Below are 23,900 nucleotides of genomic sequence, written 5' to 3' on the forward strand. Positions count from 1 at the left end.
ACCCTCGTGCCTGGTTGAACCGAATCCTTAAAATCATGTGTTCTTTTTCCCTCCCCCACTATGCATATTCAAATTAGGGGTCGGATTCAGTTTGGTATTCAGCCAAATCTTTCACGATGGATTCAGGGGTTCGGGTGAATCCAAAATAGTGGATTCGGTGTATCCCTAAATAAAAGGCATTGAGTTTGCCCAGGAGCAGTAACTCATAGCAACCAATCAGCAGGCAGCATTTACAGGCCACCTGTTTAAAAGGAAACATCTAATTGGGTTACGGTTTCGAGGCAAACTTAGTGCCTTTTATTACATGCGAGGGTGTAATAACCATAGGTGTTTTCGTTGGTGCTATTACACTTCCTGCTGAATAAACCGGGAGCAGTATCATAGCTCTTGGCCGGTGAGTCTTACCCAAAAAGCAACGGCAGGCTAGCTAGGGCTTCCCTTTATAAAAAGTTACACGTGATGATCCCAGCATCTATTGTGCCATAGCCCTTAAGACATTCTGTCTTGCCATGTTAAAGGGCAACTATCGCGAAAATGAAAATTTTATATAAGCTTCAGCATATTGAAGTAAAACGTTTTCTAAATATAATCTATTAAAGATGCTGTACCGTTTTCTGAAATAATCAAGTTTGTCTTCACGAACCCTCTCTCAGCATCTGTTTCTCTTCATTCTTTCTTTATGCATGGGTGTCAGATAATTATTGACAGTTAGATCCAATATATCTTATAGGGGGGCTCCTTTTGCCTAGAAGATGTATTAGAGCTCACTCTATTAAAATCACCAGGTCTCTCTACATGCAGGATTTGTGCATGTATTTTGTTAGATTTTGTCAGGTATTTGAGTGAGCTCTAATCTGCTAGGAAAGGAGCCCCCTATAAGATATATTGGATCTAACTGTCAATGAATATCTGACACCCAACTGCTGCATGAAGAGAGAATGAAGAGAAACAGATGCGGAGAGAGGAAAAATTAAGATAAACTTGATTATTTCAGAAACGATGGACAGTATTTAATTGATTGTATTTAGAAAGTTTATTTTTTCAGTATAATCAAAGGGCATGTAAAGGCAAAAAATAAAATCCCATTTTTACTTTCTTTAATGAAAAAGAAACCTATCTCCAATAAAACATGTGCACTGTTTTTATAAGAAACCTGACTGTATGCAGTGAGGATAGGAATCGTCAGACGATCAATAACTGCTCTGCAGGGAAACAATCATACTTATGAACAGCAGGGGGAGCGCCCGCCTTACTTCCCAGCCATGCAGAACTCAAGCAGCTTTGTTTGTTTGCCTGTAGAGCAGTCGGCGACTGTGTAGAGATTTGGATTTTATTTTTGCCTTTACATCCCCTTTACTGTTTCCAACTCCAGCTGCAGAGACAAAGATCATGGAGCAGATTTAAACAGATAAACTGGGATTCTATTTGGAGGATTATTTTGCTGCAGCCACTGGTTCTGCAGAGTTGGAGAAAGTTTGTATTAAACAATACAAAAACTATAAAATCCACATTAGATTACATGACAACACAGGACCCAGTGCAGTCTGCATATTCTGATTATTAATCAGTCTTGTTGTATCGGCTTCTGGCAGATATTATTTGACTTGTGTTGTTTTGATAATTTATGATGATCCCTAAGCAGCCCAGACCACACTGAGCATGTGCACAGTCTTGGTCTTGCAAAGATGTATAACAAAGTTACAAGATGGTGACCCCCTGTGGCCAACTTTGAAAGCATAAATCATTTGTTTGATTAGGCTTGTGGTGCAGTAAGTTCATGTTTATGTTTAGTATACAAAATACAGCATTTCTAGCCTTATTCTATTTTAAACTTTACTTCCCCTTTAAGCTTATATTAAAATTTAGATTTCCGCGATAGTTCCCGTTTACGATGAGACGGTATAAAAACAATGTGTAGATGCTGCAGAGCCACCTATGGTAGTGAAAATGTATCTTGAGATTCGGAGCTTTGTGAAATACCAGATTAAAAACAAAAGCAATATTAAATCCACAATGTTCAACAGTCAAACCACTTCCTCTGAAAGCAGAAAAGGTTCTGTCGATTTAGCAACTTCAGCAGAAACCCAGTGCTGAGGGAACAGTATATATACGTATATATATTATATACAGTTAGTCTCCAAAGTGACATCAGCATTGAGAGGAAGGCTGCTTTAAATCCTTCAGCAGTAATAGAGTTTTAGTGTATTGCGCCCGAACTGTATACCTTGTCATGGGCAAGTCGAGTTAATGGAGTTCTTAAAGAACCTGCGTCTGTCAATGCGGTGAAGTGTTTGGGTAGAACTCCCCTCACAACAGCAGAGAATGCGCTGCTGGCGGCCATATTTTGTGCAGATTAATGAAGGAACGTGAAGCGGTTTCAGCTGCAGTTCAGGGACATTGGGTTCATGAGCGCAGCAAAAGGCGCAGTCCATCCTTTCCTTGGATATATTTACATATTCACACCTTGATGCTGGTTCCTTTTTCTTCTTACGCAGCGAGGACACCGTTTCACTTCCGCTTTGCACGGTTTGTGGAAGACAGACTTGCAGTCTCCGCATCTGAAAGTGGAGGAAAAAAAAAAAGTTTGAGACAGCATTGTCAGCAAACCGCTATGAATAGATCACGCTGAAAGTAGAGATGTCTAGTCGAGACAGTATCATGCTATACCCTCCGCTTCATGGTCTAGACAGCTGTCCATGGGGCATGATGCTCTTAAAGGAGAACTAAGCCCTAAAAATGAATATGGTTAAAATGGCATATTTTATATACTGAACTTATTGCACCAGGCTAAAGTTTGAGCTTGTCAATAGCAGCAATGATCCAGGACTTCAAACTTGTCACAGGGGGTCACCATCTTGGAAGGTGTCTGTGACACTCACATGCTCAGTGGGCTCCCAGCCTTATATTGTAACATTTCTATTCTATGTGTACTGTATATTGTGAGTGGCTCCCTAAGCTGAGTAAGTGACAGCAGCACAGAGCATGTGCAGTGAATCAGCAGAAAAGAAGATGGGGAGCTACTGGGGCATCTTTGGAGACACAGATCTTTACTGCTAACGGGCTGTGGTTGCCTTGGGCTGGTACAGAAGCACAAAACATAAGTTGTGCCTCTATATTTAAAGGGGAACTGTAGCTATTATAATAATAATAATAATAAAAACAAGCAAACTGTAGTGAATAGTCTGTTGCTCCTAAGCACAAGGCCCAAGGACAGAAATAAGCTCTGGAATTAACACTTTCCCTAAAGGGATACGGTCGGGTAAAAAAAAATGTTTTTTTCCCAAAATGCATCAGTTAATAGTGCTGCTCCAGCAGAATTCTGCACTGAAATCCATTTCTCAAAAGAGCAAACAGATTTTTTTTATATTTAATTTTGAAATCTGGCATGGAGCTAGAAATATTGTCAGTTTCCCAGCTGCCCTTAGTCATGTGACTTGTGCTCTGATAAACTTCAATCACTCTTAAGGGCAGAGATACACGCTCAGATTCGGGGAGATTAGTCGCCTGGCGATAAATCTCCTCTTCTTTGGGGCGACTAATCTCCCCGAAGTGATTTTAATTCTAGCCGGCAGGAAAGCAGGGGAAGGCAGTTCGGGGAGATTAGAAGCCCTGAACAAGAGGGGATTTCACTAATCTCCCCAAATCTGACTGTGTGTCTCTGTCCTTACGGCTGTACGGCAAATTGGAGTGATATCACCCTCCCCCCACATCAGTCTAGCAATTGAACACTTGGAAGGTAACCAGATAGCAGCTCCCTAACACACCATAACAGCTGCCTGGTAGATCTAAGAACAGCACTCAATAGTAAAATCCAGGTCCCACTGAGACACATTCAGTTACATTGAGTAGGAGAAACAACAGCCTGCCAGAAAGCAGTCCCATCCTAAAGTGCTGGCTCCTTCTGAAAGCACAAAATAACCTGAGATGCACCTACACACCAATATTACAACTGAATAAAAAATACACTTGCTGGTTATGGAATTATATTTTATATTGTACAGTGAATTATTTACAGTGTCATTTAGAAATAAAAAAAAATACATCCTAAAAATCATGACAGAATCCCTTTAAGGAGGTGTTAATTACAAGGTTCCCCTAAATACTCCAATACTGATTGGCATTTCCTTTATGAAACCACTTCATGGTTAGTGTTTGCCTCACCTGGTGGTCGTTTCAAACTGGAAGGGGTAAATAATCTCATCCTGGTTGCAGATTTGGCAAATAAATCCTTTTTGGCTGCAAAGATCACAATCATACACATGCTTGATGGCAAAGTCCACAGCAGCTTCCAGGAACGATTCAAACGCTCCGCTGGCGATCTACAGCAGGTAATGAGATATCGTGAACAGGTTTAATCACGGCAATGAAATGTGTAAATAGCTTTGAGCTCCCCCATTTTTATTGGCGAAAATAAAAGAAACAGTCTGGTTTTTGTTTGTCAGTATTTTAACATTAGTGAACTCTTCCGTAAGTTTCAAGCCTCCAAAACAAGGAAGGGAATTCGCATGCTGTTTTGATGCTGGCTTAGGGCTAATGGCAAAAATATATAAAATAGTTTCGATAAGGCTGCCATACCTGCCTGAGATCCTGGACACTATACGTGTGAGAGCATTCCAGTAGGTAGGTCCGATTATCCAGGCTAAATAAAAGAAAAATATTTAAATTAAAAAAAAAAGATGCATTAGATACATAATGAAGTGACACTGTAGCGAACATGGTCACATAAGGACTGATTCAAGGACAAAACTGATTAGATGGCAGACAGTCTTGTAATAATGAACAGGTACCAGTGGGTTAAAACTCCACTAGGTGGCATCCTCATTACAGTATTGGAGCAGTTAATGCTTTTTGCAACTGTGCTACTGCTCATCAGAGATAGGATCTCTCTTTTGCTGTCCTTCATTACATTTGCATTAACATTCTCCACCGAAATCTGTTCTGTATGTGACCCAAGCAAATAAGCTTTCTCCCCTTTAGGCTGGGTTCTTAATGTATTACTCTGGCACCCTTAGGAACGTCTAGGAAAGCAAATCAGCTTTCTCCCGTTTACGCTGGGTTCTTAATGCATTGCTCTGACATCCTTAAGAGGTGACAGCCAAACAGTTTGGAAACCTATGAAACCCTCCTTCCAAGCAACTCGAACACAATTAAGCAGTTAACCCTTGGTCCTGTAACTCATTGCAACAAACCAGCAGTTTGCTTATAACATTTCCATGGCACAGAAGTGGCAATTTGTTGCATTGCTCTGGTACCCATTGGAATGTCTAAGAAAGCAAATAAGCTTTCTCCCCTTTAGGCTGGATCCCTAATGCATTGCACTGGCACCCCTAGGAATGTCTAAGAAAGAAAATAAGCTTTCTTTCCTTTGGGTTGGGTTCCTTATGCATTGCTCTGGCACCCTTAGGAACGTCTAAGAAAGTAAATAAGCATTCTCCCCTTTAGGCTGGATCCCTAATGTATTGCTCTGGCACCCCTAGCAATGTCTAGGAAAGCAAATAATCTTTCTCTCCTTTAGGCTGGGTCCCTAATGCATTGCTCTGGCATCCTTAAAGGAGAAGGAAAGCTCCAAGACAGTTTATTGCCAACAGATTAGCCACAATAGTGCAAGCTAGAATGCTATTTTTACTCTGCAGAATGCTTTACCATACCTGAGTAAACAGCTCTAGACACTGTGTCTATTTGTTTAGGATAGAAGCGGCCATATAAGCTTGGTGTGACATCACTTCCTGCCTAAGTCTCTCCCTGCTCACTAACAGCTCTGAGTTCAGATTACAGCAGGGATGGGAGGAGGGAGGGGGAGAGGAACAAACTGAGCATGCTCAAGCCCTAGCCCTGGAGGTTTAAGCTGAAAACAGGAAGTCTGATACAGAAGCCCATGAGTACACAGTAAAAGGAAAGAAATGTGCTGTTTCTTTTGACAGAGGACTCAGAGCAACATTACTTTGAGGGTTAACTGGTGTATTTATATAGACCTTTCTGATAATGCTTACTTAATTTTAGCCTTTCCTTCTCCTTTAAGAGGTGACAGCTAAACAGTTTGAAAACCTATGAAAACCTATGAAACCCTCCTTCCAAGCAACTCGAACACAATTAAGCAGTTAACCCTTGGCCCTGTAACGCATTGCAACAAACCAGCAGTTTGCTTATAACGTTCCCATGGCACAGAAGTGGCAATTTGTTGAAGGCTTTGCCCGTGTATATACACAGCACCTAACAGAATTTTAAATCTTTTTCAGCTGAGCATCAGTCACTCTTAGCCCCACTACTCACCTGTTGCTCAGTTGCTGGAGTGCTCCACTACGACAGGTGTGTAAGTATTCTGCCAGGAGCCTCAGTCTCTCTCGGCTGCGGCTGATATTGTACATAGTGTGTGAGTGCTGATACAGGCCGCTATTAACAGACAGCACATTTATGATTGGTTCATTAAGCACCACATTGAGGAATTTTAATGCTGGTCTTGAAACCTGGTGGAACAAAAAAGGCAATGTGTTCTGTTCTGTACGGCGGTAACAGAGGGTGTCCGTAAACAAAGCAAGAGATCTGTACACTGCCCACTGATGAACACCTTTCAGTTTGTAATGCTTAATTACAATTAACAGCCTTCTCCCCTTAATCGAGTACGGCTACTTTTATAGACATAAAGTGATTTTGCAAGTGTGAACAAACTGAAGTCTAGGGATAATAAACATAGAATTCCTTTGCAGGTTCAGACTGTTATACTCACGGCTTGCTCTGTGAGGTCCCAGTTATGCACCATTCTAGAAGGAATGACAGAGTCCTCGTCTTGATGGCAGCACTCACAGTAATAAAGTGCCGAGTAAGCGCAGCGTTTCGCTTTTCCAAACTGAAAACCAATCTGCTTGTGGCAAGCTGAGGAGAAGCAGGAAAGGATTGACAATAAATTTGTGTAGTCAATGTACCAAGTGCATCAATCAAGGCTGGACAAACTGTAGCCGTCTAGATGTGATTGAACTACGAGTCCCACGTGCACTGGGAGCTGTAGCTGAACCACATGTAAAAGATACAATTTGTAAGATGTAAAAGAGACTACTCTGACCTGCACATTTAAAGTTCTGAGTGTCTAAGCCTTTCTCAGAAGGGATATACAACAAGTACTGAAACAGTGCATGCTCTCTGATGTGGGACTTTATTGCCAGTTCATCTGTCAGTTCCAAGCACACATCTCGGACCATCTCCCTCCAGTGTTTGGCCTCGCTAGAACTCTCGGCCTGCAGTTGCAGGGAACCTTTGGAGGTGACCACTTTGAAGCAGGATGGGCTTCCGAGACTGGCATCAGGCAGAATGTCTCTCACCATCTCAATGCCAAATATGTTGTGTAAAACTTTCTCTGAGTTCTTAGCTAGGAAACACTTCAGCTCCTTTTCTGTTAAGGAGAAAATACAGCGCGTCCATTTTTTATCCATCTTCATGTACAAGACGGATTCTTTCAGCGCACCGGGCTCTGATTTCAACGGGCAGACCCAGTCGAATGACTCTGACTTTATGCTTCCAACAGGAGATGAGGGGGTTCTTTGAGGAGACAGGAGTGGGCTTTCTTGGCCTGATTTGGGGGGTTCTGGGATCTGTAAAACTTCCCAGGTGTCATCTTTCTGCGGGCGGCATTTCTGTAAGGCTTCCCGTATCCTGTCAACCCAGTCTTGAGCCTCGTTGCTTGAGGGGGCTCGCAAATGGAGCTTTTTTGCTGGAAAGTGTAAATCAAATCGACCGTCGCTCTGCACCGGACCAACAGACTCACAGCGTATCAGGGTAAAATTATCCAAACAGACCCGGTCCTCTCCTTTCAGGAACATACGGAACTCTACGGGAGTCAGCTCACAGTAAAAGCTTTTATATATCCCCAAGATTCTTCTATCAAGGTCTCCCATCATCATGAGGCCACGGAAAGGGTTGGAGAGGCCTAGAAACACAAACAATTAGATCTGATTTCAAGGGAATATTGTATACTTGCGAGCGATATATATAAAAGCACTTGATACATAACTGATTGTGCAACCACATCCCATCCCACACACATACTGACCAATCTGTCTTCGGTGAACCACATTAAAAGCTTTGTTGTGTGGGCCAAGGTCGGAGATCTCACTGCTGGGGGGCTGGGAAGGAAGCAAAGGTCCAGACTGGGTTGATTCTGGGGGAAGGGCACGTTCGGGCCTCTGGAAATCATCTTCGGAAATCCAGCTTCGGCTTTTCTAGAGGCAGAAAGAGAGTTGCTCTGCGTCAGTCTCTGCACAAGAAATAGATTTCTGATGGCCTGTAAATATCTTCTACTAGAGGAAACTTCACATTCAGGTATTAGCAACCCCCTCAGCCAATCCAATCGCCTACAAGTATCTCCGTTTCTCTTAAGGTGGCCATAGACGTAGAGATCAGTTTGTTTGGCGATCATAATGGATCTGATACGGGCGGTCGGATCGCGGGACCGCATAAACGCACAGATGTGGCCGCGATCCAACAGGATTTTTTTAACCTGCCCGATCCGGCCAGATAAGGATCGGGGAAGCCCGTCGGATGGGCCCACACACGGGCCAATAAACCAGGTCTGTCAGCAGCTTTTATTGGCCCGTGTATGGGAGCCTTTAGCCACAGACCAGTTGCCTCATAATTCTGGAATACATTACCTCTACACATTTTGAACAGCTGGAACTCACTACTTGGGACCAACAGATTTTGAATCTCTGCAAATTAACCGCCCATCATCTAAAGCCTTCAGGGTATTTGGGTGCTGGGAGTGGACTGGAGCTGTATAAGTATGGGATCCGTTATCCGGAAACCCATGATCCAGAAAGCTCAGAATTACAGAAAGGCTACCGCCCATGGACTCCATTAAAATCAAATAATCCAAATTTTTTAAAATGATTTCCTTTTTTCGGTGTAATAATAAAACAGTCGCTTGTACTTGATCCCAACTAAGATATAATTAATCCTTACTGGAGGCAGAACCAGCCTAATGGGTTTATTTAATGTTTACATGATTTTCTAGTAGACTTAAGTTATGAAGATTCAAATTATTGAAAGATCCGTAATCCAGAAAACCCCATATCTTGAGCATTCTGGATAACAGGTCCCGTAGCTGTACTAGATAAAGGCTAGAGAAAAAGTCAAATATCGAGCTTTTCACTGGGGAAACTTATTTCAGCCTGTCTTTGAACTAGGCTAACCACCTCCAAGGGGCTCAGCTACATAGACTTATCTGGTAATTATAAAACTATATGAAATGATGAAGAAGAAAAAAGGTACTTGAAAGGCTATCCTTTAGAGATGGGACTTACCAATACCAGGAAAAATATCAGGTTGGGCTTTCAAAAAAATAAAAAGTTTGCCAAATCCAAACTTATTCTGCATATGGATGGCCTCTTTTAAAGGCACATTTATCAGGGGTCAAATTTCAAATTTATGTGAGTTTTTTAAAACTCCCATAAACTGGAAATTCGACCAATGGAAATAAATTAATAAAATCGAATTTTCTCAGCTCGGACGAATTTGATCGACCCAGAAACTCGAATTGGATTTGATTCGAATTAGAAAGACTCGAATCTAATTTAAAAGTACTCAATTTGAGGTTTTTTTATCCGAAAAAAACCAGGAACGTCAGGAAGGCTGCAAACATCAACAAAATGATCCCTGGATCTCTCCCGTTGATTTATACAGCAATTTCGCAGGATTAAGGGGGTGAATAGTCGAATTCGAGTTCTTAAAGGCCCATAAAATCTTGAAATTTGAATTCAAATCGAGTTTCGATAACTCATAATTCGAATTTCAGAGTTTTAACCATAAAAAATTTTTTAAAAAATTTTACGTCGACCCTTAATGTATCAACAACTAGTCTCACAAGACAAACATCATGATTCTTTAGTATATCTATACCAAAGCGGCCTGCAATTTATTAACAGATTTATATACAGTGCTACGGATACAAACAGAGATAATATGGAAGAAGGTAAGTCCCCCACACACCCGTCAATTGGTACGGCCTGATTGTTTCACCTAAAACATTAGGTACTTACAGGTAGTTTCACCATAGGAGGATTCTCTTGGACAGAGAGAGAACCCTCAGGCTTTTCTTTACTTGCAGGAGTCACAGAGAGCAGGGAGGCTGGAGGAATCTCTGGTGCCTGACAGGAGTCCTCATCATGAATGCAGCTATTGGATTGGTCACATATCTGTGCAACCTGAGGAGGCTTAGAAGTCTGGTTGTCACAAGCAGCATTTTCAGGGCTGATGTCAAATGTTGGGCCTCTGTCAGTTTCCTCAGTAGTGACATTTTGGCACATAACAGGTTCATGCTGCTCTGGAGGGGTGCAAGGCCTTTCTTTTCTAGTGCCAAGACTTGAAGAAGGAGCGCTAATGCTTGCATGGGGTGTCCCCAAATCAGCTTTTAATGCACACGCTGCCTGTGGAGTTTCTTTTCCATCCAATTCCTCTCGACATTTGATGACCTGTGGGTTGGCTTTCTCGGACTCAGACACGGCTTCTCCTGAGGGGGAAGCAATTCCAGACACAGTGGGTGAATCTCTTCCGGACATCGGAGAGATATCAAATTCATATTCCCTGCAGAAGAGAGAGACAAGGTCATGATTTTACTCCATAACCAAGTTCATGATGAAAGCTGCTTTTGTTTATCCTCTAGTCAATAGAAGGTGTTCCTTATAATATTACTATAGGCCCTCCCAACAAATATAGCCAACTATATATGAGCAAAGAGAAGGCAGGTCACAACGGAAGGGAGAACAGACGGAACAAACTTTATTTCGGCATTTTTCTTGCGTGGCTGGCCATGTCACTGCATTAAAGGATAAGTAAACCTTTAGAATAAGTGAATGTAAAATTGACGAGAGTGCTATTCTAAGTAGTTTTGTAGTTTACATTTATTATTAGGGATGCACCGAATCCAGGCTTCGGTTCGGGATTCGGCCTTTTTCAGCAGGATTTGGATTTGGCTGAACCCCTCTGCCTGGCCGAACCTAATCTTAATTTGCATATGCAAATTAGGGACGGGGAGGGAAATCAGTTGACTTTTTGTCGCAAAACAAGGAAGTGAAAAATGTTGTCCTCTTCCCACCCCTAATTTGCATATGGGATTTAAAATTCGGAATTAGGATTCAGTTCGGTATTCGGCCAAATCTTTCATGAAGGATTCGGGGGTTCGGCCGAATCCAAAAATAGTGGATTAGGTGCATCCCTATTTATTTTCTTTTTATTCCAAGATATTAAGGGATACATGTACTGTTAATACAAATTAATTTTGTTCCAACAGCGCCACCTGCTGGTCAGTTTCCAACCAGTCTGACCACCAAGTAGTCAAGGAAGTTCTAAAAATTAGAAACCTTTCTCAAATATTTCCTAAGCAGAAGAACATCAGAGCAGCCGCTTTCTTTCTCCTGACAACTTCTCTGACTACTTGGTGGTCAGACTGGTGGGAAACTGACCAGCAGGTGGCACTGTTTTAACACAATTCATTCCTATTAACAGTACACGTATCCCTTAATCTCTTGCAATAAAAAGAAAATAAATAGTGAATGTCTTAGAATAGCACATTGACTTGTTTTAAAGGTTTACTTGTCCTTTTAAAAGTGATCAGGCCATTTCTGTAATATGTTGTCGTTGCATCTGTATAAGAAAATGACAACTCCAACTGTCAGCTGAAGTAGGCACTTTAAAGTGATACTGTCATGGGAAAAAATGTTTTTTTTCAAAACACATAAGTTAATAGTGCTGCTCCAGCAGAATTCTGCACTGAAATCCATTTCTCAAAAGAACATATTTTTTGTATATTTAATTTTGAAATCTGACATGGGGCTAGACATATTGTCAGTTTCCCAGCTGCCCCCAGTCATGTGACTTGTGCTCTGATAAACTTCAGTCACTCTTTACTGCTGTACTGCAAGTTGGAGTGATATCGTCCCCTCCCTCCCCCCCCCCAGCAGCCTAACAACAGAACAATGGGAAGGTAACCAGATAACAGCTCCCTAACACAAGATAACAGTTGCCTGGTAGATCTGAGAACAACACTCAATAGTAAAATCCAGGTCCCACTGAGACACATTCAGTTACATTGAGTAGGAGAAACAACAGCCCGCCAGAAAGCAATTCCATCCTAAAGTGCTGGCTCTTTCTGAAATCACATGACCAGCAAAATGACCTGCGATGCACCTACACACTTATATTACAACTAAATACACTTGCTGGTTCAGGAATGAAATTTTATATTGTAGAGTGAATTATTTGCAGTGTAAACAGTGTCATTTAGAAATGAAAAAAAATACATCATAATAATCATGACAGAATCCATTTAACTGTTTGGCTTTAAAGGACCAGTAACAACAACATTTTTTTAAAAAAAATTCTAAAAAAATTATTTAATATGCTACAAAGAAAAGAAACCAAACATATTAAACTTTAAAGTCGCTAAGTCTTTATTAAGAAATAACTTACTGAAACTCCGCTTGTGCTCCTCTTCAGAAAGGTGATCCATCGTGCTGCGCTCCATTTCTTCTCCCTGCCTTCCTTATAGGAGATAGCCAAGGAGGAGAAATAGAGTGCCGCAAGCTGGATCGTCGCCATGTCTCCGTTTCTGAAGAGGAGCGCAAGCGGGTTTTGAGTAAGTTATTTCTTAATAAAGATTTTAAAGTTTAAATCGAATTTGCGTCTTTTTTTCGTAGCATACTAACAAATTTTTTTTTTGAAAATTTTTGCTGTTACTGGTTCTTTAAAGTTAAGCATCACTCACTCTGCATGAGATTTATCAGATTCCTCCATCTCGGCTGAGTCAGCATCACAAGAAGAGTTTTCAGAACCAGAGTGGATACTACTTGAGGTGGTCTGATTATGGAGCAGCCCCTCGGAGCAAAGACTGGAAGAGAACTGTAAGGAAGAGCTGTTTGGCTCCAGGTTCAGGGGGGAATCCATTTTGCCTTTGCTTCCACATAACAAAGAGCTGTTGGTATCATCCGAACTGGATGACTGAGACACAGAGTCCAGCGACTTCCTTCTGTGATGTTCATATTGGCCATTTGTAAGACGCTCAGAGTCATCGAGCCAAAGCCCGGCCAATGACAGAGGAGTGGCCGTCCACTCGTTCAAAATGGAAGATTTGTAGGAAAGAGAGAACGTCAAAGAGGCCAAGCCTTGCAGGTAGCTGAGCACCACGTCACAACCTTCAGCATCCAGCAGCAAGGCAAAAGGCTGGTAATACTCGGTAAGCCAGGATTTCTCTCGTTGCAAGGAGATGAAATAACATTCCATGAGACAGTCGTTCAGCGCCAGCCGTAACCATGAGCGGCAGCGTCCTATGTCGGTGTTAATGTAACTCACCCTCTCCAGTTCTGAAATCACATTGCTGCAAGAGATACGTCACAATGAGTGTCAATCTAATTCTAAAAGATGTGATAGGATACGGGTATGATACGAGGAAAGGTTTGAAATATGGCACAATCGGGCTCTATGTTTGGGCTGAAAGGAGAAGAAAAGCTACTGAAGCTGTTTATTGCCAATAGACTAGCCACAATAATGCAAACAATACATTCAATCTGCAGAATGCTTTACCATAGCTCCATGCTTTACCAGAGCTCTTGAAGCTCTCTCTGTTTGTTTAGGATAGCAGCTGCCATATTAGCTTGCTGTGACATCACTTCCTGCCTCTCTCCCTGCTCACTTATAGCTCTGGGCTCAGATTACAGCAGGGAGAGGAGCAAACTGAGCATGCTCAAGTCCAAGCCCTGGAGGTTTAAGCTGAAAACAGGAAGTCTGATACAGAAGCCCATGAGTACACAATAGAAGGAAAGAAATGTGCTGTTTATTTTGACTCAGAGCAGCATTACTTTGAGGATTTACTGATGTATTTATATAGACCTTTCTGATAAAGCTTACTTAGTTTTAGCCTTTCCTTCTCCTTTAAGCCTGAATATTGCACCGATTACAGAGCACACTTCTCGCTGAAACCGTAAGTAGCAAAGCACTTTCAAAGAATAGTATCACTTCCAGTGGTGGTGTATGGCATTATGCTGCGTATGACAAAATGGGCTAAATGCAGGCACATAAGACAGGAAGCATAAAACCCCTATATTTAATGGGAAGTGTTCAACAGCAATGCCGCATATTTTAAAGGGGGGAATTCGTCTTTGAATTGGAGGGATATTCTGAGACAATTTGCAATAGGTTTTCTTTTTTTATTATTTGTGGTTTTTGAGTTATTTAGCTTTTTATTCAGCAGTTTTCCAGTTTGCAGTTTCAGCCATCTGGTTGTTAGGGTCCAAATGACCCTAGTAACCATGCATTGATTTGAATAAGAGACTGGAATATGAATAGGAGAGGCCTGGATAGGAGGTTAAAGGGATTGTTCACCTTTGAGATAACGGTTAGTATGATGTATAGAGGGATATTCTGAGACAATTTGCAATTTGTTTTCACTTTTTATTATTGAAGGTTTTTGAGTTATTTAGCTTTTTATTCAGCAGCTCTCCATTTTGCATCTTAAACAATATGGTAACTAGGGTCCAAATTACCCTAGCAACCGTGCATTGATTTAAATAAGAGACTGGAATATGAATAGGAGAGGCCTGAATAGAAAGATGAGTAATAAAAAGTAGCAATAACAATACATTTGTAGCCTTACAGAGCATTTGTTTTTTAGAAGGGAGTCAGCGACGCCCATTGCAACGCCCATTGGAAAGCTGCAAAGAGTCAGAAGAAAAAGGCAAATAACTATAAAACTATAAAATATAAACAATGAAAACCAATTGAAAAGTTGCTTAAGGGATACTGTCATGGGGAAAAATTAAATTTCCAAAATGAATCAGTTAATAGTGCTACTCCAGCAGAATTCTGCACTGAAATCCATTTCTCAAAAGAGCAAACAGATTTTTTTTATATTAAATTTTGAAATCTGACACGGGGCTAGACATATTGTCAATTTCCCAGCTGCCCCAGGTCATGTGACTTGTGCTCTGATAAACTTCAGTCACTCTTTACTGCTGTACTGCAAGTTGGAGTGATATCACCCCCTCCCTTTCCCCCCCAGCAGCCAAACTATAGAACAATGGTAAGGTAACCAGATAACAGCTCCCTAACACAAGATAACAGCTGCCTGGTAGATCTAAGAACAACACTCAATAGTAAAAACCCATGTCCTAGTGAGACACATTCAGTTACATTGAGAAGGAAAAACAGCAGCCTGCCAGAAAGCATTTCCCTCCTAAAGTGACATGACCAGGGGCAGCTGGGAAATTGACAAAATGTCTAGCCCCATGTCAGATTTCAAAATTGAATATAAATAAATCTGTTTGCTCTTTTGAGAAATGGATTTCAGTGCAGAATTCTGCTGGAGCAGCACTATCAACTGATGCATTTTGAAAAAATTGTTTCTTCCATGACAGTATCCCTTTAGAATTGTCCCTTCTATAATAAAATAAAAGTTACCTTGAAGGTGAACCAGCCCATTAAGTAATAAAAAGTACCAGTAGCAATAAATATGTAGCCTTAGAGAGCATTTGTTTTTAGATGGGGTCAGTGACCCCCATTTGAAAGCTGGAAAGAGTGGGGGGAAAAAAAAGAGAAATAAATCAAAAACTATAAAAAAAAAATACACAATGAAGACCAACTGAAAAGTTTTTTAGAATTGGTCATTCTAGAACATCCTAAAAAGTTCACTGAAAGGTGAACCACTCCTTTAATTATGCTTGAGTTCCTGTGAGAGCCATTTGGCTTCCCTCCAAACTCACAGAATAGAGAATACATGTGTTTTCCTATCAGCTCACCGGTGAGTGATGGCCTTCAGCAGTGGCCAGTAGGCAGGCTGGGGCAGAGGTACATGGCGGCCTTTATATCTCCTATTCCTCTTCTCTGCCTGGGCTTTGATGAATTTGGCTTTCAGCCCATGAATAAACACGGCTTCGAGGGCCACACACAGAGTGTTGGCATCGTCGTCGTCACTGGTGATGACATCATCCGTAGTCACGTAGCGGATCTGGAGAGTTCGGAGAGAAGTGGCCAACTTCTTGGTTATTCTCTGCATTTGTCCCAAACAAGAACATGAAAAAAAAAAAAGAATCATTAGTTATTGATTTTTAATGGAAAACATACAAGCAACAACAACAAAAAAAAAATCACAAGCTTCTGACACAAATATAAAAAGGTTGCAGGGCCACTAGGATCTGAGTCAAGCAGGAGATCCTCTGACACTCTTGTGGGCAAGTGCAATTGTAGCTGCTATAGTAGGATCTCTGCATATACCCTTCCTCATGTGGCTTACACCATAGAGAGACTCCAACAGATTCGGCTCTCACACACCCTAACAAAATAAATAGTAACGGTACCTGGTGATCAAAACGTAGAGGTTCGGCCGCCTCACAAGAACAGTTCCATAGAAAAAATCCAATGGCACAGAGGATTCATACACACATTGCTTGCATCAATCCTATGTGCCATTGGATCAGGGCCGCCATTAGAAATCACGGGGTCCCGTACAACAAAATTTTCGGGGCCCCGCCCACCAGCATCCCGCCCACAGCAGCACTTTTCTTTCTTCTGTCTTTTTCAGAAGTTTCGAAACAGACATCAGTGCTAAAAAAAAAAGGTAACCCCCCCCCCCACACACACAAGTTATAAAAAGCTATTGATGGTCAGGGCCCCCCTAAAAGTTAAAAAAAAAAAAAACATTGGCGCCAGGGCCCCCCTTACAAGTTAAAAAAAATTGGGGCCCCAAAGAATATTTTTTAAAAAAAACATTGGTGGCAGGGGCCTATAGAATGTTAAAATAATACATTGGTGGCTTCAGGCCTCCTTTCGTGACTATGGGGTTTTTCGCCGCTTCAGGACTTCAATTTCGGCTGTTTTCGTGACTTCGGGTCTATTCGCTGTTTTAGGACTTAAATTTCGTCTGTTTTCGTGACTTCTGTCCTTTTCGCCGCTTCAGGACTTTTTTTCGGCTGTTTTCGTGGCTTTGCATCTTTTTGCCGATTCGGGACTTCGACTGTTCAGAACTTCGGAAATGGCCTCACAGCTGCGGCACTGTCAAGAGGGGCCCAGCTCTTTCCAAAGTGCAGCACTGCCGGGCCCCCCTTCTATTCTATTACACCATAGAGAGGACACTATCCCCAGTTCCTATGTCAGCTGCGTGTGACTATTTGGCATGTCACATAATCTCCCTTTAAACCATAACTTTTTATATTTCCTCTTTTTATTGCAATCTTTGTAATGTCTTATAAAGTGAATGCATGAGGATGTAGATACTGATATATAAACACTAAACAGAACACGGCAGATATTGCACAGAAAAAATGTGTCAAATTCTTGTTCTGCCACAAACCGTCACTCCTGCACTTCCTCTTAGAAAGCCAAAAATAAAGGACTTGTGATCACTCTGATGTGTTATATACAGCTTTGTCCCTAAGTTCAATGTTGTATGCATGTATGTGCAAGAGTTAAAAGAATAAATAAAGCTGTTCTGTTTGGTTTCTTTACACAAACACAGGCACACTCCTCTGCTCACACGCAGCCATGCACAGAGAAGGGTGTAGAGTGAAAGAGCCAGCGAATTTAAAGGAGAATTCAACCCATAATTAAAAAAAACCCCTCCTACCCCCCTCCTCTCCCCAGTCTACCTGCCTCCCCCCCCCCCCGGGAAAACGCCTCTAAGTTTTTACTTATCCCTCCGTGCAGATTCTGGCCTTGGAGTTCACGGCAGCCATTTTCTTTCTTCGGTCTTTTTCGGAAGTTTCGGCGCATGTGCAGTTGGAGTAAGTTTCCGGTCCCGGACCACTGTGCATGCGTCGAAAGTCACGAAAATGTTATAAAGGGTTGAATTCTCCTTTGAAGGGTCTTTTTTTTATTACAGGTTGTATTCTCTTTTAAAGGGCAGAAGTAGTTGGGACATAAGGCAGAATTAGTGAAGAATAAAGGGCACGTCTGTGTCTAAAGCTGGTCATAGACGCAAAGATCCAATCGTACGAATCCTCGAACAATCGGACTTTCCCATCTCCCAACCTGTCACTAACCATTCAGATCAAATAAAGTAGTAGTTTTATGGGATCTCTCTGTACAGACTATGAGCAAACTTAGGGGGCTGTTCCTGCTGAATTGTGCTTAGTACAGGGGAATACCTATGCTGTCATAGTTTTATGGTATCTCTCTGTACAGACTATGAGCAAACTTAGGGGACTGTTCCTGCTGAATTGTGCTTAGTACAGAAGAATATCTATGCTGCCATAGTTTTATGGGATCTCTCTGTACAGACTATGAGCAAACTTAGGGACTGTTCCTGCTGAATTGTGCTTAGTACAGGGGAATACCTATGCTGCCATAGTTTTATGGGAACATATGGGTGTTTGCATCAATGAGATCAACCCAAACATTCCTACATATGTATTGGTGATCACACAGTTCAGCTAATTAATTACAGAGCTCTATAAAAGGATCAGTCTGTGCAGCTAGCTTTGTACCTGTAGCATAATCTGCTTTGCACCAGACTCCATTGTTTCCAGGGTTCCTTGGATAAAATATCCATCTCCACCTGCAACAGTTCCTCTTGTACTGTGATATTTACTGCAGTATACCCTTGTTAATCATTGCTGGGTAATTGATCATTTTTACTACGTTAACCTGAAACTAAGACATCATAAAATGCCCCAATGCTTTACTGTACATAGCAATAACAGGACTTAGCAGCACATGTACATAATAATGAAACCAGGACACTGCCTGCACTCGGAGAACTGGTCTTACCTGCTTCAACTCTTTGGATTCCTGGGCATTCTCAAAGGTGAGAGACGAAAGCATCTCAGCGGCAGATCTGGAGATCACATGACATCTGAGAAAAGATAAAGAATGGCTGAGAATGTGTGTCTTTCGCATATTTTCGGCTCAGGGGAAAAAAATGCAAGAATGGTAAAGAGGCTGATAAGATATGAAGAAAGGGAGGGAAGCCGTGGTGCAGAACTTTTATATGGTTAGTCCACCTTTATGTTAATTATGGGTCTTCATGATTAATGGTAATTTTTGAATTACTTCTTCCCTGCTCTCAAATGGGGGTCACTGACCCTGGCAGCTAATAAAATGATTGCTCTGTGATGCTACTATTTTATTATTACTTTTGGATGCTTATCTTTACCCCTCTCCTGTTCATATTCCAGTCTCTCATTCAAACCAGCTGCCCCCAGTCATGTGCTCTGATAAACTTCAGTCACGCTTTACTTCTGTACTGCAAGTTGGAGTGATATCACCCCCTCCCTATCCCCCCCCCCCCAGCAGCCTAACAACAGAACAATGGGAAGGTAACCAGATAGCAGCTCCCTAACATAAGATAACAGCTGCCTGGTAGATCTAAGAACAACACTCAATAGTAAAATCCATGTCCCACTGAGACACATTCAGTTACATTGAGTAGGAGAAACAACAGCCTGCCAGATAGCAGTTCCGTCCTAAAGTGCTGGCTCTTTCTGAAATCACATGACCAGGCCCGAGAGGCACCTACACACCAATATTACAACTAATACACTTGCTGGTTTAGGAATGACATTGTATGTTATAGAGTGAATTATTTGTAGTGTAAACAGTGTCATTTAGAAATAGAAACTACATCATACAAATCATGACAGAATCCCTTTAATAATTGTTTACAAGAGAGTTAAAGGACATATAGTCCAAATGAAATATCATCCCTAGACTCCAGTAAATCAGAGTCTCAATACAGTAATGAAAATTGGAATATTTTGGAATTGCAGTTAGCGGCGCTTACCTTTGCACACAAGCCTTTCCCAGCAATATAAGCTCCAATGTTTTACTGCCTATGCATTATATAACTTGTATATATGAAATCCCAGTTGGATCGGAAGGGACCCCACCAACTGTTATCTGAGGGTTCCCACCTGCAATTAAACAAGGGGATCCCTGAATGATGACGGTAGCCATGCAGACGGGGGGAGTACATTCATTTGCAATGTTGTCGCAGGCTGTGGGACACTGGCAAAGTCATTACAGAGCCGAGAAGCTAATTATATATATATATATATATATATATGTTATTTATTGACTGGCCAGATTTATTCAATATATTTTTTTATTTTTTAAAGGGGCTATTCACCTTCCAAACACTTTTTTTTAGTTTCAGATTGTTCCAGAGAAATAAAGACTTTCTCTAAGTTGAATGTTCCTGTCTCTGGGAGTCAGTAATTCAGGTGCAGACTCTGAACTGTTCGAATTTTGCAACATTTAATTGGTACATTTCTCAGCAGCATCTCTGGAGTATCAGGGCAAGGCCAGACGTGGTGTTTTTACGCTGCGTTTTTAAAAAAGCTCCGCCAGGCGTAAATACGCATAAACTGCACTACCACTGAAACTAATGGAAAACGCACTATGGCAATTCACACAGGCAAGCCGAAATCCGTCACAGGACGCCAGTATTGGCCTTGAAGAGGCAGGTGGATGGGTGTCACCAAGAAGAAGTAGGTAGGTAGGTGGGTGTCACCAAGAAGAGGCAGGTGGGTGTCACCAAGAAGAGGCAGGTGGGTGGTTGTCACCAAGAAGAGGTAGGTGGGTGTCACCAAGAAGAGGCAGGTAGGTGGGTGTCACCAAGAAGAGGCAGGTAGGTGGGTGTCACCAAGAAGAGGCAGGTAGGTGGGTGGGTGTCACCAAGAAGAGGCAGGTAGGTGGGTGTCACCAAGAAGAGGCAGGTAGGTGGGTGTCACCAAGAAGAGGCAGGTAGGTGGGTGGGTGTCACAAAGAAGAGGCAGGTAGGTGGGTGGGTGTCACCAAGAAGAGGCAGGTAGGTGGGTGTCACCAAGAAGAGGCAGGTAGGTGGGTGTCACCAAGAAGAGGCAGGTGGATGGGTGTCACCAAGAAGAGGCAGGTGGGTGGGTGTGCTTGTCACAAAGCAGAGGCAGGTGTGTGGATGTCACCAAGAAGAGGCAGATAGGTGGGTGGGTGTCACAAAGAAGAGGCAGGTGGGTGGGTGTCACCAAGAAGAGGTAGGTAGGTAGGTGGGTGTCACCAAGAAGAGGCAGGTAGGTGGGTGGGTGTCACCAAGAAGAGGCAGGTAGGTAGGTGGGTGTCACCAAGAAGAGGCAGGTAGGTGGGTGGGTGTCACAAAGAAGAGGCAGGTAGGTGGGTGTCACCAAGAAGAGGCAGGTGGGTGGGTGGGTGTCACAAAGCAGAGGCAGGTGTGTGGGTGTCACCAAGAAGAGGCAGATAGGTGGGTGTCACAAAGAAGAGGCAGGTGGGTGGGTGGGTGTCACAAAGCAGAGGCAGGTGGGTGTCACCAAGAAGAGGCAGGTGGGTGGGTGTCACCAAGAAGAGGCAGATAGGTGGGTGGGTGTCACCAAGAAGAGGCAGGTGGGTGTCATTTCCAGTCACAAATAGGTCAATAGGGGGACTGTCACAAGGGAGAGGCAAGTAGGTAGGTGGGTTCCCCGTGTCAGAAGGAAGAGGCAGGTGGTGCCCGTGGCTGGTCAGAAGGAGAGGTGCCCGTGGGTATTAATCCGTGGGTATTAATAAGAGACAGGAAGGCAGCTCAGTAAAAGTACCACAGTGCGGCTGTATTAGAGCTCTAAGTGTCCCAGTAAATAAGTGTCCCCCGCCAAATGGTTGGTACTTACCTGTGTGAGTAGGAAACTCCGGGTTTCTGAGCTACAAGTAGCACAAACAGCTCTGCCAACACTCGCACCTCCTCCTGCCGCTTCTCTTCAGGGAACTCTTCTTTTCCGGTCACGTGAGCTCCATACCACTTGACGTTCACTGGAGGCGGAGATCAGGGAGGAACGCGAAGATTGTAGGCGTGGCTTGCAGCTCCTGTGTTGAAAGTGCGTGTAGGAGAGGAGGAGCCAGCGCAGCAATGTTCCCTATTCCCTGTGTTACTGTTCCTGGGGCCTCTGAGATGAATATTGTGGGAGGATTTGGGAATTTAGCAAACCTGGGAGGTGTCCAACAGGGAATAAACTGAAACCTCTGTGAGAGGATGCATGGAGTGGCATTTATTTCTTGCAACTTTTAGTGGGTTATAGAATGGCTAATTGTAAGCAACTTTTCAATTGGTCTTCATTTAGTTTTTTTTATAGTTTTTAATTATTTGCATTCTTTTTCTGACTCTTTCAAATGGGGGTCACTGACCCCCATCTAAAACACAAATGTTCTGTAAGGCAACATATTTCTTGTTATTGTTACTTTTTATTCCTCCTCTTTCTATTCAGGCCTCTCCTATTCACATTCCAGTCTCTTATTCAAATCAGTGCATGGTTGCTAGGGGAATTTGGACCCTAGCAACCAGATGGCTGAAATTGCAAACTGGAGAGCTGCTGAATAAAAAGCTAAATCACTCAAAAACCACAAATGATAAAAAATGAAAACCAATTACAAATTGTCTCAGAATATCACTCTCTATATCATACTAAAAGGTAACTCAAAGGTGAACAACCCCTTTAAGAATGTTGTGCTGGGATCTTAGGAAGATGCTGGGAGTTGTAGTTTAATAAAAGCGAAAGGCCCACAGGTTGGTCCTTCATAGGATGTAGGTAAAGGACACACTAGTTCTTTATATTTTGCCTGGGATGCCAAAAACTGCCTCTTCTCTGCACTGCAAGGTAATTCTGTATAAGTGTTACCCGTAGCAACCAATCAGCAAGCAGTTTATCTGCGGTAAAACTCGACATTCATGGCCGGATTTGCTCTGCCAGTTTGTCTGATTTCAATCGACCGCCTGGGAATCTGTCACGTTGGGGGTGAGTTTGGATGACAGTTGCTCAGACCAAAGTGACCATTTAATCGGCCAATTCGCCCCTCTCTCCTTGTACTTATTGTTCCTCTACCTAAAGGGTTAATATTGTCATTATCTCTGGGCAGGCTCATTACATCCCCTGACACTGGAAAGACTAATTAGTGTAAGTCATTTACGTTTGCTGCTGATTGCCAGGAAGGAAATGAACAAACATCACCCAGTGACACATGACTGCTGACATCATATCTGAGACTGACGGACGCCTGACAGATCTCACTCATATGGTTATAACTGAGGTGGACAAGATACTCCTCTCCATGTGTCATCACTCCTCATACTGGTGAATGAAAAGCACATTATTGCACACACACAGACACACAATGATAGATATACACACACAGACACACTGACAGATATACACACACACTGGTAGATACACACACAGACACACACTGATAGATATACACACACGACACACACATGATAGATATACACACACAGAACACAACACTGATAGATATACACACACAGACACACACTGATAGATATACACACAGACACAGAAACACAGACAGACACACACTGATAGATATACACACACAGACACACACTGATAGATATACACACAGACACACACTGATGATACACACAGACACACACTGATAGATATACACACAAGACACACACATGATAGATATCACACACACAACAGACAGCACACACTGATAGATATACACACACAGCACACACTGATAGATATCACACACAAGACACACACTGATAGATATACACACACAGACACACACTGATAGATATACACACACAACAGCACACACACCACTGATAGATATACACACACAGACACACACTGATAGATATACACACAGACAGAAACACACACACACACTGATAGATATAACACACAGACACACACTGATAGATATACACACAGACACAGAAACACACACAGACACACACTGATAGATATACACACAGACACACACTGATAGATATACACACACAGACACACACTGATAGATACACACACAGACACACACTGATAGATATACACACACAGACACACACTGATAGATATACACACACAGACACACACTGATAGATATACACACACAGACACACACACACACTGATAGATATACACACACAGACACACACTGAT

At 42.3% G+C, this 23,900-nt stretch overlaps 1 protein-coding gene across 1 annotated transcript; it reads right to left on the minus strand.

The window, feature by feature from the left end:
• Nucleotides 1–1,811: 1,811 nt before the first annotated feature.
• Nucleotides 1,812–22,018, minus strand: plekhm1.L (pleckstrin homology and RUN domain containing M1 L homeolog). Its single transcript, XM_041576205.1, has 12 exons — nt 21,606–22,018; nt 18,739–18,823; nt 15,774–16,024; nt 12,749–13,357; nt 10,026–10,569; nt 8,042–8,210; nt 7,058–7,918; nt 6,725–6,870; nt 6,271–6,464; nt 4,576–4,639; nt 4,162–4,319; nt 1,812–2,558 (listed from the first exon to the last, which is right to left on the minus strand). The coding sequence occupies exons 2-12, from the start codon at nt 18,790–18,792 to the stop codon at nt 2,450–2,452; spliced, it is 3,159 nt and encodes a 1,052-aa protein (XP_041432139.1). The 5' UTR covers nt 18,793–18,823; nt 21,606–22,018; the 3' UTR covers nt 1,812–2,449.
• Nucleotides 22,019–23,900: the final 1,882 nt, after the last annotated feature.

The sequence above is a fragment of the Xenopus laevis genome, chromosome 9_10L (assembly GCF_017654675.1).
Source record: "Xenopus laevis strain J_2021 chromosome 9_10L, Xenopus_laevis_v10.1, whole genome shotgun sequence".
Taxonomy (NCBI): Eukaryota; Metazoa; Chordata; class Amphibia; order Anura; family Pipidae; genus Xenopus; species Xenopus laevis.

Coding starts and splice junctions, on each gene's coding strand:
- plekhm1.L (XM_041576205.1), bottom strand. CDS start 18,792: ATGCTTTCGTCTCTCACCTTTGAGAATGCCCAGGAATCCAAAGAGTTG. Junction 8,211..10,025: donor CTCCTATGGTGAAACTACCT/GTAAGTACCTAA, acceptor TTCTGCCTCTAG/AAAAGCCGAAGCTGGATTTC. Junction 2,559..4,161: donor CAGTTTGAAACGACCACCAG/GTGAGGCAAACA, acceptor CTCCACTTTCAG/ATGCGGAGACTGCAAGTCTG.